Here is a 21,067-nt window from a genome sequence, read left to right as displayed (position 1 = left end):
CCTGAAAATTAATTAATTCATTCATTCATTGATAAACTCTAAGGTGCCTTATGGAGTACGCTTATACATGTACATTTCATAAGGAGAATTTTATTCAGTCTTTCGCTGCTTATGGGAAATTCATCATGAATATGCAAATGAATAACACTGCCAATTAGTGTTGAGTCAGCACATACATTTTCACACCTCTTCATAATATTTAACATGTTCTCAGCAGCGGGTACCTCTGTAGGCTCAGACTAGATCCTCCTGGACAGCATGTATCATCAGTGGCTCACACTAGACTACCAATTATCCTCCCAACAATACACTAGCATATGACTGTTATGCCTAACAGTCAGGTGCCACGAACAGCTGTGAATACAATTTTATGCCACTGTTCAATGAGTGAGCTTTCTGCACAAATGACATACCATATAATTTGCAATTAATTTATTTGTATAAGTGATCTCACACTGTTTTAAAAGAATGGACTAATGCCACTTTAGAAAAAAAAGTATATTAAAATGGTAGCCTAGAGCATTTGAATACAGCTGCTCCCCAAGGTCAGAAACAGAAAAAGCAACATGCCCAAACTAAGAGAAGCATGAATGTGCATGCTGTCCCACAACGAGGAACTCAACGCTTAGTGCTGGTGTGAACATGTATGTGAATATGAGTTTTGTAACTGACACTGACAACAGTGTCAATTATGGTTTATAACTCAGTGTGCCATCTTAGACCCTACAAAGACAGTCATTAGGCAAAACACTGTCTTTGTAACACTAACTCACTAAAAAAGTGCCTAGAAAATTATTCTGTGCCTACAGTATACTGCAGTGGATCAACAACAATGGAGAATGTGGTGACATTTCCCTCTGCTCCTACAATACAATGCAGCATCTTTAAGGAACTGCTTGGAGGCAACATAATTGGAAGGAACCTGGCAGACTGTTCAGGTGAAATGCATGACAATGAGGGAGAGAAATGTGTGAGTAAATCAATGGAGTTAAGTGGGAGGCAAGGGCACTGGAGCTAGCAAACACTGAGACCAGACTGTGGTATGAAAGGAAGTGTCTGAAGGACAATTCCCAACTATGTAGTTCAGAGGACCTGGTATTGAAAGTGGAGTATTCAGATGGTACATATTTTGTAGTAGCCATTGAAGTTGGGCATTTTGTGCATAGCAGCACGTTCTGTAATCCAGTGCGCAACTTTTTCTTGAGTGAGGTCTGGCAGTGACCTGTCATTTGGGTGGAAATCGTAATATCTTCATGATCCAGATGTAGGGCCAAGACACTATCGTAATTCTCCACACTCTACACACCAATAGCTAGCACACAAAGAACATTGAGATTCTTACAGCCTATCAGTGACGAAAATTAATTACATTATAAATTCCTAGACTGCCTATATAGCTGAAGAGTTAGCTTCGTTGCCTATGATACAGAAGCACCTTGGTTCAGTTCCTGGTAGCTCCTCAGACTACTACTGAAGAAAGGTGGTCTGGAACAGAATCAATTCAAACTCTTGACACCAAACGATGATCTGCTTGAATAAAGATGCAGTGGCAGCATCAGGATTCATCTACTGATATTAATAGCTCGAGTGCCTGATGACATGCTGATCACATGTTCCCACAATCATAGAAGACTCCTCGTATTGTCTTGCAGACAGCAGTCAGCAAGTTGAAACAGGCCTCAGAACTTATCCTCTAATGGCATTTGCAGTTAATGAATTCTGCTCTTGGAATTTTATTTCTCTGAATCTTGTCTCTAGTCCTTGACATGGTGTCAATCACTTGAACAACTGAGAAACTACAAACCTCAACAAATGACTAAAGCAGTGTGAGTTTGAGAGGACTTTGTCAGTGCTGAGCAGGTCACTAGAAGTAAACTGACCACTTGTTCAAAACTCTTTTTTTATTACTTTGACACATTTCAGGTGCAGCCTATCCTCAGGATGTCAAATAGAATAGTCTTTGTACAAAGAATGGTGTTCCATCCATCCATTTAGGATGTGACCCCATTCTTTGTATGAAAGCTACTCTGTTTGATGTTCTGAAGGTGGGCTGTGCCCAAAATATGGTAACATAGTGAAAAATGTTTTGAGCTCGTGACCTATTGTGCACTGACACAAGTCCTCTCAAGTTTACATTGTGGTCGCAGATCTCCTGCGTGACTATGTTGCAACTGAATCTGTTTAAGTTATCTGGGCTGGCACCACAAAGGCTACCATAGCCAAGAAGTTTGGTACGCCAAAGGCAGTATTGTGTAATAAAGTAAGTCACAGATGTCCCAAATAGTTTAACTTTGGTCTTTGCTGTTATAATGACTGAGGAAGATGAAAATATTCTAGTTCACTGGCATTTGTCAACTGCAGAAGTGTACGACCCAGTATCAAAAAAGAATATTTCTTGTCCGTGTATAGAAAATAAGTAAAATAAAAAGACAAGACCCAGTTACCAGTGGAAAACATAAGGAAAATGGTGTACAATATTTATGGAAAGCTGGTGCAGATCCAAATAGTGTACTAACTACCCATGTAAATACATAATAATAATTCTATTACAACATTTCTGTACTTTATTTTTGCTGTTATTAAAATTCTACACATTTGTGGAACTTTTAATCTTGGGATGATGGTAAAGTGTTTGACCAGAGAGAGGGGGGATGTGACAATGAGAAACTGAATCCTGGATCAACACCTGATGAGAAGACATCCTGAACATGATAACTTCCTGTGAAAATGTCACTGGGCAACAAATTCATAACTGTTTTGGAGGAACAGAACATATTTTGAGAGAAAACACATTTTGGAAACAGCAGATGGTCCAGAATTTTCAATTCAGGTGTGATTACAAATAAGCTGAAATAATGAAAAAGAAAATCTGGTTCTACTGGAAATAGCAATTGTTGCTGGTAAGCTTACTTTTCCTATTACTTTTTGTATAAGGGAATTCCTGATGTAATAGCTAATGGGATACTAACAACACGAGGATTGGACGATCTGAAATAGCTGGATATCTTGTGCCATATCCTAAGAATACATGCCATGTGTGCTCCTGCCTTGGATAACTGAACAATAAATCCAATGGTCTATCATTTTTCATTGTGTATCATGTATCTCACATGACAGCACTTTTCTGAGCTATATTCAGAAAATGGTATAGTGGTTGTTGCATTACTCCCTAACTCAACACATTTTTCAGGTCTTAATTACCACAGAATGATTTTAAATCCTTTAAATCTGTGTTCACTGTCAATGAATGGTGCTCCTGACCTGGCCTATGAAACTTTTTTTTAAGTGGTACAAAAAAATCTAAGGTAAAATTTTTTCAGGGTACTCAGTAAAACTTTAAGGTATCCCAAAAATCATAAAATACATTTTTAAGCAATTGGTTAATAGCCTTGTGGGAAATACATGTGTGTCCTCACTAAGCTGTCAATAGACTGGGGTGTAAATCTCATAGAATGACTATCAGCCACTCTTTCAATCTATTTGAAACTGGTGAAATAAATTGCACTCACCACTAATTGTTCACATTAAACTTTAATTGTATAAAACTGCATACAAAAAAGAGCAGTGTTATATATCATGATCAAACAGCCTCTTGCCATTAATGTAAAAAGATAAAAATAGAAAGAAACTTCCACATAGGAAAAATATATTAAAAACAAAGATTCCAAGACTTACCAAGCGGGAAAGTGCCGGTAGACAGGCACAATAAAATAACAAACACACACACAAAATTTCTAGCTTTCACAACCAACGGTTGCTTCTTCAGGAAAGAGGAAAGGAGAGGGAAAGACGAAAGGATGTGGGTTTTAAGGGGGAGGGTAAGGAGTCATTCCAATCCAGGGAAAAAAGGATAGGTACACACACACACACACACACACACACACACACACACACACACACACACACACAGATATATACAGACACAAGCAGACATATTTAAAGGCAAACTCTTTGCCTTTAAATATGTCTGCTTGTAATGTAATTTCTAAGACTTTCCCGGCGATTTGTTGACATCTCGTAAAAATCGGGTGTACTGCCGGTGGTCCACGTCTTCCCAACACTATATTTCGACGTCGTAACTCGGCGTCTTCATCAGGTGTTCCCTGAGACTGGCTGGCGAGCTGACCTCGTCCCATATTTATGCCTGGGCGGTGTGTGGTGCTTCCTATGCCGTCCGCGCCCACTGTGGCTTACATAAGATGTAAAGAACACCAGAGACACACCAGGTTACAACAGGTAACTAAATCTGCAATAGCAGAACATTGCCTTGACCTTGAGCACACCATGGAGTATGACAAAACTAGGATCCTGGCGCAGACCCCCCGATTCTGGGCTAGTGTCATTAATGAATCAATTGAAATCAAGCTGACGGAGAACTTGATCAACGGAGAAGCAGGATATCAGCTTAGTACTGCGTGGAATCGTGCTTTGGAACAACTACAGAAACAACGGAAGGAAGTTCCATCCTCCACGAATGAACTGCAGACGTCCAAGGGTATAAGTAACGGACCAGAAAGGCATACGCGACACCAGGCGGCAGCAAGCTCCTTGGAGGATGACCATCATAATATGCAGCTCCAACAACAGCCGGATGCCACAGGAAGCGCATCTCACTGGCGCATACTGGGTTCAGAAGGCCAGGACAATGGCTCGGCCATGAGAGAAACTCGCCGCGGTCGCGGACAGCATAAGGAGCTTCAGCAGAGCCATGATAGTGCTAGGATCGCGCCTATCGGGCGCGGACCCAATAGGGAACGCCTTGGGACGTCCGCTACCTCAGAAGAGAGCCGCAACGGGCGCGGACCGAAGAGGAAGCGCCTAGAGACTGATACCACCGACAGAAATGGCCACAGCGGGAGCGGATGGCATAGGGAGCACCACCTGAGGAAGACGCCGAAATATCGTGTTGGGAAAACGCGGACCACCGGCAGTACACCCGATTTTACGAGATGTCATGTCTGCTTGTGTCTGTATATGTATGGATGTGTGTGTGTGTGTGTGTGTGTGTGTGTGTGTGTGTGTGTGTGTGTGTGCGCGTGCGCGCGCGAGTATATACCTATCCTTTCTTCCCCCTAAGGTAAGTCTTTCCGCCTCCGGGATTGGAATGACTCCTTACCCTCTCCCTTAAAACCCACATCCTTTCGTCTTTCTCTCTCCTTCCCTCTTTCCTGAAGAAGCAACCGTCGGTTGCGAAAGCTAGAAATTCTGTGTGTGTGTGTTTTATTTATTGTGCCTGTCTACCGGCACTTTCCCGCTTGGTGAGTCTCGGAATCTTTGTTTTTAATATATTTTTCCATGTGGAAGTTTCTTTAATATACAGGTATATATAAAGCGCAACTAATCACAGAGGTCCAGTGTGGGCTGTTAATATTATGTGGCAGCAAAACTTAGTAGATATGCTAATGTGTTAATCAGTAATCAGTTTACGCTGGTTAACATGTTAGTTCCAATTGTGGCCAACAGGTGCAAATCTGGTGCTGTACACTGTATGACACCCAAGCTGTCATTTGACATGCCATAATGCGAGTGACAGTACAGCTATCGAGAAGAGAGACCATTGGCTGTTAGTGAAACTGTTTTATGTGAACGGCAACAACTGCGGTTCTGGACCAAGAGAGTATCGCCAAATGAAAGGTCTGAGGAGAGGCCTAATGTCATTAAATGGTTTAAAGTAGATTATGATAAAATTCGAAAACATATGTAAGCTTGATGTGGCAGGTAGAAGAGGAAAGCAGTCTATGCCAGTGGAAGTTATTGATGAGGTTGCTGTTGCTGTAATTAACCATGTGGCATCTTCCCCGGGTAGTGCCAGTGCTAGTGCTAATGCCAATGCCAGTGCCAGTGCTAATGCCAATGCTTGTGAAGTGCCACAATAATTTTCTATCTCACAGTCAACAATATGGAAAGTTTTACAGTCTATTTTACATTGGTACCTGTACAAGATCCAGACGGTGTGGTAATGAAACCTAGGGCTTATCAAGTGAACCATGATGTCAGCAAGCTATCACGACCTCCTTGTACAGCTGCAGAAGAGCACAGCTGTAGGGAAACCAATGTTCTCATGCAAGATGGGGAAGACCCTCATGTCGCTCACCCAGTGAAAAATCTGCTTAATGCAGCTGTCCACGAACATGTTGTCTGCAGAGGCTTTCCAGATGCCTGGCCTTCATTGTCGCGTGTTCTAATACATGCAACTTCTTCCTCTGGGGTATCTAAAGACATTTAATAGGGGCATGTTCCATCTCTTCCTAATCTAAAGGCCAGTATACAAGCAAACCTTTATCAGCTTCCACTGGAACTGCTGCAAGCAACTGTTTATACCATTCTTTTATTCATGTAACATATTGTCGTCGTCCACAGTGCTCATGTTTATCAAATTGCATTATGTGGTGGGTAACAATAAAATGGCTCTCTCATTTGCTTGACGTTTTCTGCCTACATCCCATCTCTAATCTATTACATATGGAAAGATTTCTATATGTCATTCTTGCAAGCTCAGTGCCAGATTTGCAACTGACTGTTGTCCAATTCTGCCCCCCCCCCCCAAAGTTAATTGGTTCTGCATTAATTTGTTAGATTATCTACAAAGTTCTGCTGCCCTACAATAATTATAGCCCACACTGTACTTGTGTGAGTAACTGCACTTTAATTTTTAATTATAACCACCCAGTATGAAAATTGCACAGGACTTGAAACAGCATACTTTATACTCCTTTGAGAAACAATATAACAGTGATCGAGTGCTTGGACAAAATAATATTCTTCTTATCTGTTATATATGGACTTATTGTGAACAATTTTCATCATATGTTATATATATAAAAAAAAACAGTAAAAATACATATGTATTTATATGATTTTGACGGAGTCCATCCAGTCATGACTGGCAAATGATGCAGACTTGTAATATGGTAATAATGTAGTATGTTTGGCAATTATTGACAAAGTTTGGTACTGCAATAATAAGCCTACGAGGAGAAGAACTGACAAAGTTTGGTACATCAATAATAAGCCGTGGAGGAGATGAATGTAAAATACCTGTAAAGAGTAAGTTTGAAGGCTCCAAAAACAAAATGCAGGCTAAAAGTAACAAATTCCGCTTGAGTATTGGAAGAAATCTCTCTATGGTACTCATCTGCTTCATCAAAGTTTTAGCCACTAATTAAACAATATCAGTTTCTGGTTATTTAGGTTTGCAAGCTTCCATTTTTTTATGTTCTCGTTCGCTCAATCTTAAGTAATTAGTACTTACTAGAATTATTCTATAATGATACACATTTAAATATGCCTGCACTTCATTACATTGATCCCGTTTGTTGCGATTCCATAAGACTAATGAATTTGTTGGTAAATAGTCCCTTCATTCAATTACCACTGCAGTTCTTAATGAGTGACAGGTACAGTCATATGACGACTTGAGTTATGGCCGAAAGCAGTCTCTGAAAATTGCTATTTTGTTGTAAAACAACTACTGTATTAGTCCTAATGTGGTTTATTTTATACTGTAATAATACTTTCACGAGCCCCAAAACAAATATTACATAAAAGATTTATTTTCATATTTGGAACATATTTCCACACAACTCCCGGATTATCTTGGAGCAATATTAAATCTTGGAACACAAGTGTCTCAAACTCTAATCACCATACAGTTTACTGCTGTTTGAAAAGCGCAGTTTATGACAGACTGTTTCTTCTATTAATTCTGTGCAGTTACGAAACGTTTATTTAGTATCGAGATTAGTTCTCAAATGCATGTTTTTGTGATCACATCTCATCTTCATGTGCCCTCTACGAATTCCTACAATGGTAATAACAATGAAAATACATAACGTCAGCGAGTGAGCTACCTCTCTCTTCTCACGAATGGAACTGCTGAATTTGATCAAAATCTGCCAGAAAAATAAATAGTAGCCAATCTTTAATAATGGTATAATATTAGGAATTTCTAATTTATGCTGTACCTTACATCACTGAAGTTAATGTTTATCTCGAAAGAACTGCGTACACTGTATAATTACACTCTATCCTGATTTCTTCACATTTATCTACTATTTCATACTGTTTGGCATTATCGTAAGAAAATGTGCCGCATTAACTTAGCAGACGCCCACAGTAAACGACATCAATGATGACAGATTCGAGGCGTTTGATTCCGACGAATACTGTCAGAAGTATTTCAACCAAAATCTGACGTTACTGAATGGAAAATGTATTAATAAAACAAAAGGAAATATGTACAACTATTATTGACTAGAAACAATACACCCCTTACGTACCTTAGGTGTCTTGATCAACTCCATCGTCCGGCAGCAGTCAATCCCCTTCTTTTCAAAACATTACACACACTGTGAATTAAATAGAATCATTGATATTTTGACATATCGCTCTAATCCTACGCCATCTTAATGTAAACACCTCCGATTAAATTCTCTCGAACAGTATGAAAGCATCTTTGTTACAGTGGTTACTGCTATGTTTCTTCGAAAATTTGTGTTGTTATCTTTGTCAGATGAGAACTTCGAATAATTATTTCAATGTCAAGGATTGATACCTAAGCATCTCAATAGTCTATAGTCTATACTGTTGTATGTGCGTCTCTGATTCAGAGATATTGAAAGATAAAACTAAACTACGATTCGGAAAGCTCTGACAGTAACTTCAACAGGCTGTTGTTCATGTGATAAATTGATACCACACAGTTCACCAAAAATGAGTGCGTGTTGTGTTTTGTAGTAGGCAACATAAAGAAAGAGGTCAGATGAATGAAAAGTTTCCATAAATCAGCTGTTTGCGTATTTTGAGGTCTTACTCTCATTGAAAGAATTTTTACTCCGCAGATGTCTTTAACAATACAGCAAATTATTCTGGATGCCAAACGTCTAGCTAACCGATTAAAGGAACATGATACAACAGCGGACGCTCTGCTGTCACAGGCACAGAACGTGTATCAGAAAATTGACACAATGAAGCAGGTAAGTAGATCTACAAACACCAGTTAACAGCTATTACTTCGAGTACGGAACACTTAGCTTGGTGGGGCGGAGGAGGAATAACAGTTAATTTTGCTATGTAGGTGACTAACACTCATTCTTAATATTTACAGCTGAGACGATTGTGACAGCATAGTATTATCTTCCAGTTAATATTATGGATAGTGTAGAAAGGTTCAAATAAAATAATGAAAGTAACTAGCAGAAGAGCTACTACTTTCAGAGCAGTGTCAAATTACACCATTTAGCTGCCGTTCATCTGCTTAGTATACTCGGCAATAATCTGATTACAGTAACCGTCGCCCTCTTCTTCTTGTTCTTTTTCAGGAATCATATCATTCACAAGACAACACAGATTTATACAGTTACCTGAACTTCGCTCAGTCAGTGCTTTCTTCTTGCAATTTACACTTAGGTACATTGCTGCATAGTTCATTCCATTAAAGCAGCCTTGGTCAGCTGAAGTGTGCTAGTAACCCCATTGAAACCTTGGTTGTGACAACACTTTTATGTTACATAACCTGAGATCTTAGTTGGGTTGTGAGGTGACTCTTCGGTAGCGATTGGGTGGAACTATCAAATGTGAACATGAGGTAAATGCTGTGCTAACTGATTGATCTGTAGTGTAGACCTGTGTTTATTTTTGCACTATATTCAACATACTTATTCTTACAAATACTGAACCTGCTAGGCTGTTACAAATAAATACTAAACCTGCCATATGAATTCAGGAAAACTGTTACATATAAATTTCAGGGTACTTTGAATCATATTGTGTCCATAAGAGCTTTTTGTTATGTTTATATAAGTTATATCAACTATGAAAAATACAAGGTGACAAAATACTGATTTCACACTTTACATTGAGCCCTCTGGTTGTGGAAGTTCACTGATTTCGTGCCACTCTGGAATGTTTAGACTCACTGCCAATCTTAGCTATGTGACAGTATTGCTCACTGTAGTAATAAGTAACCATTGTAGGCCTATGTATCATGTTAATGATGTTGTGGTGGTGTTCCTAACAGCAGGTAATATTAGACTAAAGAAACTTTACATGGTCCTTCTAGTGACTCACCATAAACTTTAGTGTCACTTCTGCAACACTTTTATCCAGTACATGTTTGTTTCTTTTATAAACTGTAAGGTGGCTGCACTGGGAGGAGGGGCCAGGGCTTCCCTCAGTAGCCAATGTGCTAAGAACCAATCATAAGCTTGTGCTCCCAGAATCGCCTGCTCGTGGCCAAAGTAAAAGTGTGTGACCAGTACTACATGATAGCTATTATTTTCTTGGTTTACCAAGGATATGCAATTTAAGTAGCTTTCTCCCTTCATTACAACACTGAGCATTGAATTTCCAGGCACTTTTGCCAAATTACTAGCTCTTTGAACCATCTCGCTTCTCACTGTTATCTTAACCAATGTCCATATATCGTATCATCTGCTTCAGTTCCCAGATTGTCCATTGTCTCTATCAGCCATTGTGGGCAGATCCAGTAATTGAATCTGTCCAATTTCTTTGTATTCGCCTTCCAAGCTGTTCACGTTTTCTACCCATGCAATAAAAATGAGTGAATGATGATGTAGATTTCTGTTTGTTCTGTATGATGGGATAACCCCTTCTAACCCCTTCTTAAAACCGAGATCTAAATCACTGGGTGCTGAAACCACATGTGTGTATTTATTTTATTTGTTTGCTCTACTTTAAGTGTTCTGCACATATTTAACCATATATACTTGTTTTGTAAATAAAACTGCCTTCTCTTGCTGGAGCTTAATTTATTTTTCCCAGACATGTTTTGCCTTTTTCTTGCTCTAAGGCATCTTCTATGGGCACATTTTGCTGTGATCCGTTTTTCCTCTCATCTGGTCTGGAGGTTGCACTACCACTTTATTTCCAAAACATAAGCACAATTTTGTATTCCAAGCTTTTTCACGCTGTTCTTCATGTTTCTCCTTTTGTGGTGTACCATTATTTTTTGTCATTAAATCTAGCCTTTGTTCGAACACTTTGCTTTTAAGAATGTAAATATTGAGTTGCAATGTTTACGTTTTTAAAAGCACAGTTTTTGAACATATAGCTATATCTAGCGACAAAAGAATAATAGTACACCACAAAGAAGGAGAAACATAGTAAACAGCGTGAAAAAGTTCGGAATACAAAATTGTGCTTATTTCTCAGAAATAAAGTGGTAGTGTGACCTCCAGACCAGATGAGAGGAAACACAGATCATAGTAAACTATCCCACTGAAGATGCCTTGGAGCAAGAAAAAGGTGAAATGCATCTGGAAAAAACAAATTAAGTTGCACCAAGAAAAGTTTTTTTTATTTAAAAAACAAGTATTTCTGTACTTGCTGCGGAGGATGGCCATGCAAATAAACTTGTTAGCTAACCATATAACTATAACCTTGGCAGCATGCTCAGTTGCCAAAATATTGTACCAGTTGAACGCTGAATGCAACTGAACAAATGTGAATTACACTGAAGAGCCAAAGAAACTGGTACACCAACCTAATATCAAATAGATCCTCCCCAAGCACGCAGAAGTGCCGCAACACAATGTCTCATGGATTTGGACTAATGTCTGAAGTGGTGCTGGAGGGAATTGACACCATGAATCCTGCAGAGCTGTACGTTAATGGGTCCTTCCATGTCAGTTCAACCAGGGGCTCCAGCTCATAGTCTCAGATGTGACTGAAATTCAGTACACTAATTCTACCATGTGTGGAACACTCGTTTGCAAAGTATTAGTTTCCCCTGCCAATTAGTTCCAGACTTATGACTTGTGAAAGAAGGTGGCGTGACCCGGAAATTGCAACTCGCATCTGGCAATCTATCTTCAGACTCAACTTCAGATCTTAATAACTTTGGAACTATTCGACACAGTCCAGTGAAATTTTTACAACCCAGTAACATCCATTTGGAGAACACACTTCATGAATCGGAACACCAACATCATATTTCTGAGGGAAATTAAAAAATTCCAAAATGTGATTAAAAAATATAATATGTTAAAAGGTACATATTGTAGGTGTCCTCTGTGCCAAATTTAATTCACTCAAAAAGGGTATAAATTTTGTATGGTAAGCTTAACATGGCCTAAACACACGCAGAAATCATCATGCCCATATAATTTGCAAAATCAGAGTTACATGCACACGAAAATACAAAAATTTGAAAAATCACATGGAAAAAGGTGGACCTTCGAAGTGTGGTTGCACAAAAGGGAAAAGTGATATCCAAGCCAAATTTCACACACTGCATAAGTAGACCATAATGATATATATCTCAAAATTTCAGCATGTTATTGCGAGACATTTGTGTACAATGGAAGTTGATGTATTTTGTGATGTGGCCATTGTTCCTAGACACAGTTTTGTAAAAACATATTTTAAACTGTTCCGCCTCTTCTTATCCTCTCCAACAACTGTTTAATCACGAAGCAACAACATATAGACAGATTAACACAACCTATCATTAATGTTTACTGCACATTAATTGCTAAAAACCAGTTGATTGTGCTTCGAACAGAAGTTCCCCCACACTTTAGCTGCTGTACTCTGTACATTGAGTGGCAAATTGTTCTGTCTTCCTGACACTGTGGTAGGAACTGGAACTGTCATCAGAATATGTTCAAAAGGAATCCAACAACTGTCTGCCAAACGTGGCCAGTGAAATGATCTTGCTGGTCCTGTGGTGCCATGAAGTTCACAAATACATCACCTTCTGCTTCACAGCACTCTGAAACACATCCTAAGTACCATTTGTCATCATAAACAGCAATAACATAACAACCTGGTTGTATGTTGGTGCTTTTGCTTCTGAATCCTGAGTCAGACATACTGTGAAGACACATGTTGTGCATGAACCTATAGTTATAATCGGACAGTCTGCTCATCTGCACATTGTCCGAGTCCTCTGGAGAGAAGTGATGATGGCTCCTTGTGCCTGAAACAGTTTTAACGTGTTCTAGTCTGCTTTTTAGAAACTCTTTGACTGACGTTATCTTATCTTTCGAAACATAGAATGATTGTATGCCAGATATATTTTTCTGTACCCAGGTAAATGATTGAAGAGGTGTTAGAATGTGACCTTCTGTAGACTGCTGCAGACTAGCTCGTGATGCCATGCGCTTAATAGTGGCACCAATACCATCACATACATTTTTACCATGACTTGTTGCAAAAAAATTCCATTCTGCGTGAATCTGAAAATCATGGTAATGCATGCATAAATTTTTTGAGATTTTTACAATTTTTGTACTGACTAACTGCTCCATCACTGAAATATTTCGCAAAATGTATGTGAGGCAGTTTGTTTTTCACATATGCCATGACAGTGCGAATGTGGATATGAACTGCAATGGCAGCATGAATTAAACAGTCACTAAAAACACACAGGTTCATGACAGACACATCACCTGATTCACCTCTATAGTAAATCACAAATGGCTGGAGAGTTGCTTGACTGACTGTAGTCCCAATGATATCCTTGGATGGCATATTGAACTATAAATGCACAATTTTCAGAAAAGTCTAGTATTACTATAATTTCATCTTGTTTCAAATTATCCTTACAAAACTGGAGATAGATTGTGCTGCTGTTGTGAAGCTGTGTGTGGTCAGTTTGTCCATTTTTTGACAACACATTCAACAAAATCTTCCACTGTACTTTGCTTTGTTTCAAGACTTGTGTGACCCATGTGTGTCCATTGTTTATAAGAAACAAGTCCATCGTCATCCACAAAGAGTTCACCATACAGTTTGTTATTCATGTGGTCTGCAAGATTTGCCTTACCAGGACACTTTTCACACCTGTGTATCATGCACTGGTAGGAACTGATGTCACACACTAGAAGCTTCATTGCACCTTTGTAATCCAGACCAGAATCCTTTATAGCAGCAAACATCAGCTTAGCATTTTAATGGGTATCACATACACAAACATTGTGTGTGCACCTTGCACTTACAGGCAAACCTGTTTTGGCTGAAGATTGAAAAAAGATGATAAACCTGCTTTGGTATTGGGATACTTTTCCTTGAATTCTACATATAGTTCTGATATGTTGCATAGCAACAGTCTTTTTGGCATCTGTACATGTTCATTTCCCATTTTCACTGTTACATAGTCTTATTTTCCAGGCATTAATTGGCTGTAGTCATTATTTTCATAAAACTCCGACACTAGCACCTTTATTTCTGAACTCAATTGCTTACTTTGAGCCTGCTGATGTTGTGGAAGCACTCCATGGGTTGCTTTTATTTTCCTAGCTTGCTTTGCGATATATGTAGAACCATTGAATTCCTTTGCAGTGTAGTAAAGAGACCAGCTGGAAGGTGCAAGAGTAAGAATAGCTACATTTTTCTGGCATGTGGATATAGCACATTTTTCTTTCAAATCGTGCACAATTTTGTTCAAATCGGAGCATTTCTGGCACGATTTCTGTTCCTTTGGAGCAGGTGGTTCTTCTTCCACCATTAGTGTGTCAGCTATTTTGTGTTTTAATTCCATTTGAGCTTCTTGTAATTTTCTTCTACCATAACTGGGCCTGTCTCTTTTTCCAACTGTCTGTGTCTTCATTGGAGACAAACCAAAAGCAGTCACTGAAGTATTTAATTGCTCATCCGCTGTGATTGTAGGTGTGTGATACTCTTCGTCACTGTCATGTAAATTATCAGAATATTCTTAATTTTTTAGCAGTGTAACACACCTGGAACATAAGTTTTGTCCTGGTTTCTTGTTAAGCCCTATATACTGATTCACTTTCAATACTGATTTTATATCAATTTCTCTGAGGCTATACTTCACTGTCTTCTTATGAATCCGAAATGGATCAAAACAACTTCTTTGTAGGAAACAATACTTATCCAGAAACACTTTCATATGATGATAACAAAGACTAAAGTTTCCTGGAACTGTAGTTCTTGTGCCCACGGGGTGTATCCCGAATCTCCATAGCAAAAAATCTTGGTCCAATTCGTCCAGGTCATACAGTACAAAGCGAATGCCACATTTTGTTGCGTATGTTGTTTTATGACATTCAGATGATTGTGCTCTACCAATAGCGCAACTTGTTTGAACAAAAGCACCACTAGAAAACTCTTCTGCCTCCATACTGACTCTCCACAACAGTACTGACCAGTCTGAACTAGAATCTTAAAAACATGAGTAGCCTGTAAGTGTTGCTTGTTTCCTTTGTTGTTCTGTGTTATAACTTCAAGTTGAACAAATATATTTCAAGGAAGATGCAATACATGAAAGTCACAGATCAAGTAAACAGAGTAAGACGTGTGTACACTTTAACAGTCAAATCGTAACTGAGTCCAAGTCTAGCGGCTGCTGGCTGGCTGGCCGCTTAGGTGGTGCTGTTGCTGCTGCATGGCTGGCAGACAGCACCGTATGTAGAGGACATGCCAAACTGCACGGCGGCACTTTAAAAGATCGGCGAGTCACAACACTTTCCCCCCTTTGAATTTGTTGCACAGGTCTTGATGGAGGTGGTCTGTAGATTGCTAATGTCCATAGGTGTTGTTTGACTGGCCGTAAAGTCTCGAGGAGGAGGCTTCCCGTACAGACGGAAGTGTCCCCGATGATAACGGGTCGAGATGACAAGAGATGTGGGGGTCGAATCTGCTGGGGCCCCATGCACCAATCTACCGGTTACGGCAAGTCCGGTTGTTATAACAGGAGACATGGGCAATGTGTCCGCGCCCGTAGGAGAAGGAGGCGAGTAGAGTTGCTCCGACAGATGATGATCATCTGGTTCCTGCATGGGCATGTCTCCTGGTGGCGTCAGTTCTTGTGCTGACACTGATATGATGGTGAGAGGACTGCGTTGTGAGTAACGAGAGACTCCAGTATCCCGAGCGTCAGGTAGAGCGGAAGGTGGTGTAGCGGCATCCGGAGCAGGTGTTGCCGGCACACGAGGCCGAGGCTGGTTCGAATGATGCACTGCAACACCTGTGTCCTTCTGGATTTCATACAGGTGTAAACCACAGTGTCGTAAGATGCGGCCAGGACTCCATTTTGGCCACCTGCCATATCCCCGTACCCATACAAGGTCGGCAGTGAACCGACCAAGCGAAGGCACCCGCGGCCTTGAGGTCGAAGGCCGCAGAAGGTGAAGTAGCGTGTGGGGCTGTCGGCCATGTAAGAGCTCAGCCGGGCTGTGGTTGCCCATGGGGGTGAAACAGTAAGAAGCCAGAAATTGTAGAAACGCATTATCATCAGCAGAAGAAGTCAGGAGTTTCCTCATCTGAGCCTTCAATGTGCGGACCAGTCGTTCAGCCTCACCATTTGACTGTGGATAGAATGGAGGGGCCGTGACGTGCATGACGCCGTGACGGGCCCAAAAATCCGCAAAATCGGAAGAGGCAAATTGCGGACCATTATCAGTAACAAGAGTAGATGGAAGGCCTTCCAAAGAGAAAATGCGAGCTAGAGCATTGGTGGTTGCTGCGGTGGTAGGTGACGTGCAACGGACTAAGAAAGGAAAGTTACAGTAGGCGTCAATAACAAGAAGCCAAGAAGTACCTAAAAAAAGGTCCCACAATGTCAGCATGAATACGCTCCCAGGACTTCACAGGCAAAGGCCACGGTGACAAAGATGACTTCGGGGCGGCGGCCTGTGACACACAAGGGCCGCAGGCAGTGACCATGTGTGCGATTTCAGAGTTGATGCCGGGGTGGTACACATGACAGCGCGCCAGAGATTTTGTGCGAGAGACACCCCAGTGCCCTTGGTGAAGGTGGCGCAAGACCGAAGAACGCAAAGACGCAGGTACCACAACACGCGGCGAAGCATTTTCGGTGGAAAGGAGGATAATACCATCGCTAGCCGTGAGGCGGTAATGCAAAACGGATCAGAAGTCTTAGCAGATGGACAATCTGGTCAACCCTTCTGAATACAGCGTAAAACCCGGGAGAGGGTAGGGTCAGAATCCGTAGCAGCCGCCAGCTGGTCCCCGGTGATGGGGAACTCGTCCACATCCCACTGCTTGGCAACATCCAGGTGGAAACACAAAAGTTTGTCCCTATTGAATGCCAGATCGGGATCCATGGGAAGGCGAGACAGTGCATCAGCATTCGCATGTTGAGCCGTCGACCGGAAATGAATCTCATAATTGAAACGAGACAAGTAAAGAGCCCAACGCTGGAGGCGGTGTGTAGCCTTGTCTGGAAGTGACATTGATAGATGAAACAAGGAAACAAGTGGTTTGTGATCCGTAACAAGATGAAATTTGGATCCATAGAGAAAAACACCAAACTTATGAAGAGCATAAATAATGGCCAAAGCTTCTTTCTCAATTTGAGAATACTTTGGTTGGGCATCCGTGAGCTTTTTGGAGGCATAAACTATGGGTTGTTCAAAACCGTCAGAAAAACAGCGTGCAAGGACTGCACCAACCCCATATTGAGAGGCATCTGTGGCAAGAACAAGATGTTGGCCAGTTCAATAAGTATCCAGGTGCGGGGCCTGTTTCAGCATAGTCTTCAATTTCTGGAAAGCCTCATTGCATGACGTGGACCAGTGAAAAGGCGTGTTTCTATGCAACAGGTGATGCAACGGCTGAGCCACCGAAGCAGCAGGTGGTAAAAACGTGTGATAGTATGCTATTTTCCCCAAGAAGTCCTGCAGTTCCTTAACAGATGTAGGGCAAGGAAGGGCATCAATCGCAGTGACAGTTTGCTGAAGCGAACGAATACCATCCCGAGAGAGTTGAAACCAGAAGTACGTGACAGATGCCTGAAAAAATTTTGATTTCTGAAAGTTAAACTTAAGACTGGCAGTCTGTAAGACATGAAAAAGTGTGCGGAGATAGTGAAGATGTTCATCAGTGGTGGAGCCAGTGACAACAGTGTCTTCCTGGTAATTTATACACCCAGGGACAGTGAGCAATAATTGTGCCAAGAATCGCTGAAAGAGAGCAGGGGCGCTGGCAACCCGAATGGCTGTCGTTGGTATTGATAGAGACTGAAAGGCGTGTTAAGGACCAGAAACTACCGGGAAGCAGCGTCGAGAGGAAGTTGATGATAAGCTTCTGACAGGTCAAGTTTAGAAAAATACTGGCCTCCAGCAAGTTCAGTGAACAATTCTTCAGGTCGAGGCATAGGGTAAGTGTCGATAAGACATCGAGCATTTACAGTGGCTTTGAAATCGTCACAGAGACGAATATCGCCATTTGGCTTATCAACGACGACAGGAGAGGACCACTCACAGGGAGTGACAGGAAGCAAGATCCCCGTTTGACCTGATCACCAAGGGCCACAGGAATGGGCAGAGCCTGAAAAAACATAGGCCGAGCAGTGGGTTTGACCGTGACATGAGCTTCAAAGTAGTTTGCATTGCCTAACCCAGGAGAAAAAAGGGACGAAAATGTTGTCGACTAGAATCCAATTGAGCATAAGGAATAGCGTCAGAGACGATACTGACAGACCCAAAAACGCGAAAGGCATCGAAACCAAAGAGATTCTACGCGTTCCTATGGTCGACCACAAATATGGGAACGTGTGAACAACAGATTTGTAAGATACCTCAGCATCAAATTGTCCCAAGAGAGAAATCTTCTGTCTATTGTAAGTGCGTAATTGCCTAGTGACAGAATTGGAGAACCCAACTGAAGATATATCTGAAAACTGATGATAGTGGCAGCAGAACCAGTACCACCTGCATGCGAACATCTCGACCTAGTATTTGGACAGTGAGGAATAACTTCCCTGAAAGGGAAGATTTACAATTGACAGACAACACAGAATCAGAATCAGTGTCGTGTTCATGAACATCATGTATGCTGTCAGATTTGCAAACGGATGACACATGACCCTCTTTTTTGTATTTGTGACACACAGCCCAACATTGTGGACAATCTTCTCCTGAATCTTTCGTAAAACAACGTGGACATGAAGGAAGTTGCCATGGGTTTTGCTGCAGTTTCTTGGAGGTTTGTTTATGGTTAGGCCGAGGCCGCGCTTGAGAGCGTACTGCGACCATGTCGGCCAGTGGGGACACACCACACGCTTTGTCAACATCGCACAGAGGTTGTATTTCCCTGATGTCGCCCCATACCTCTATTTGCGCTCCAAAAGACTGAGCGATGGGTAGGCCTTCATCTAGAGTCAGATTTGCCAACTGAAGGGCACATTGCCTAGCTTCTTTGTCGGGCGCCGAACGGATAATAGCATCCCAAACCATGGAATCGGCGTAGGATTCTTTGTGAACTTCAGTAAGAAATTGACACTGTGTACTGAGGCCGTGAAGTTCAGCAGCCCAAGTGCGATAGGATTGATTCGGTTGTTTTTGACAACAATAAAAGGCAACATGAGAGGCTACCACATGCATTTGCTTTTGAAAATAGATGGACGGAAGTGAGCACATTTCAGCAAAGGACAAAGACACAGGATCTTTCAAAGGAGCCAATTGCGATAACAACCAACACATTTGGGGTGAAATCCATGAAAGGAACAGATACTTACATGTTTGTTCATCCGTGATATGAAATGCCAAGAAGTTCTGTCGAAGACGTTTTTAGTAATCAGACCAGTCTTCCGCAGTCTTGTCGTAAGGAGGAAAAGTAGGTAGAGACAGCGACGAGAGATGCCCTGCATTTGATGCCATGAGGAAATCACGAATCGCACTTGTGAGAAGCGATTGCTGTTTTATAGACCTTGCAATAGTTGCTCTAAAGTAGCCATGGAAACATGTGGGCCAACGATGGAAAAGAAAAATCACTACCTCGCCGCCAGTTGTAATAACTTCAAATTGGACAAATATATTTCAAGGAAGACGCAACACATGAAAGTCACAAATCAAGTAAACAGAGTAAGACGTGTGTACACTTTAACAGTCAAATCATAACTGAGTCCAAGTCTAGCGGCCACTGGCTGCCTGGCTGGCCGCTTAGTTGGCGCTGCTGCTGCATGGCTGGCAGACAGCGCCGCATATAGAGGACACGCAGCGGCACTTTGAAAGATTGTCAAGTCACAACATCCTGCCTAACAGTGACTCATTCTGTCCCTGAAAACTACCATTGTTAAACTTTCTGTTGCCTAATGGTTACCAACAATTGCGGCAGCTTTATCTGAAACAAGCTGTCTGCATCATCACTATTACTTGTTAAATCATGTGAAAAGAAACGTAACCAAATTCATCTGTCAATTTTTATTGTGCTTAAATGCCTTGCAATAACAAGTTGAAATTTTGCCACATACTATATTATGGTTTACTTATGCGGTGTTTGAAATTTGGCTTGGATATCATATGTTCCTTTTGTGCTACCACACTTAGAAAATACATGTTTTTCAGGTAAATTTTCAAATTTTTGTATTTTCGTCTGCATGTAACTCTGTTTGTGTGACTGATATGAGCAAGATGAGTTCTGTGTGTGTTTAGACCACATTAAGCTTACCACAAAAAAATTTATACCCTCTTGAGTGAATTATGTTCCTTTTAACGTATTACATTTTTTAAATCACATTTTGGAATTTTTTATTTTCCCTCGGAAATATGTTGTTGGTGTTTTGATGCATAGAGTGTGTTCTCTAAGTGGATGTTACTGGGTTGTAAAAATTTCACTGGACTTTGCAGAATAGTTCCAAAGTTATTAAGGCCTGAAGTTGGGTCTGAAGATAGATTGCCAGAGGCGGGTTGCAATTTCCGGGTCATGCCACCTTCTTTCACAAGCCATAATTCTGGAACTAATTGGTAGGGGAACTTAAAATTTTGTACATAAGTGTTCCACACTTGGTAGCATTGGTGTGCTAAATTTCAGCCAAATCTGAGACTATCAGCTGGAACATTTTCTCAAATTTATGGAATGACCCTAGTCCGTAAGAGTATAAGGGGGTGGAGATCTCTTCTGAACAGCATGTTGCAAGGCATCCCAGATATGCTCAATAATGTTCATTCTGGGGAGTTTAGTGGCCTGTGGAAGTGTTTAAACTCAGAAGAGTGTTATTGGAGCCACTCTGTAGCAATTCTGAATGTGTGGGGTGTTGCACTGTCCTGCTAAAATTGCCCAAGTCCATCGGAATGCACATGGACAGGAATGGTTGTAGGTGATCAGACAGGATGCTTAT

The 21,067-nt window shown here is 41.0% G+C and overlaps 2 protein-coding genes across 4 annotated transcripts in view; one reads left to right on the top strand and one right to left on the bottom strand.

Annotated features, from left to right (window-relative positions):
- The window catches only part of LOC126282028 (myotubularin-related protein 6), a 428,326-nt gene extending 419,886 nt beyond the window's left edge, over positions 1 to 8,440 (bottom strand). The window contains exon 1 of one of the 2 annotated variants that reach the window (XM_049981431.1): positions 8,280 to 8,440. In XM_049981431.1, coding sequence (XP_049837388.1) covers positions 8,280 to 8,303 — 24 coding nt within the window. In that variant the 5' untranslated portion in view covers positions 8,304 to 8,440. The remainder of the gene's footprint in view (positions 1 to 8,279) is intronic. The other variant, XM_049981432.1, reaches the window with a different exon arrangement.
- The window catches only part of LOC126282029 (FGFR1 oncogene partner 2 homolog), a 74,669-nt gene continuing 61,956 nt past the window's right edge, over positions 8,355 to 21,067 (top strand). The window contains exons 1-2 of one of the 2 annotated variants that reach the window (XM_049981435.1): positions 8,355 to 8,756; positions 8,841 to 8,975. In XM_049981435.1, coding sequence (XP_049837392.1) covers positions 8,841 to 8,975 — 135 coding nt within the window. In that variant the 5' untranslated portion in view covers positions 8,355 to 8,756. The remainder of the gene's footprint in view (positions 8,757 to 8,840; positions 8,976 to 21,067) is intronic. The other variant, XM_049981436.1, reaches the window with a different exon arrangement.

The sequence above is a fragment of the Schistocerca gregaria genome, chromosome 7, assembly GCF_023897955.1.
Source record: "Schistocerca gregaria isolate iqSchGreg1 chromosome 7, iqSchGreg1.2, whole genome shotgun sequence".
NCBI classification, from domain to species: domain Eukaryota; kingdom Metazoa; phylum Arthropoda; class Insecta; order Orthoptera; family Acrididae; genus Schistocerca; species Schistocerca gregaria.
This window is presented reverse-complemented; position numbering and strand designations above follow the sequence as displayed.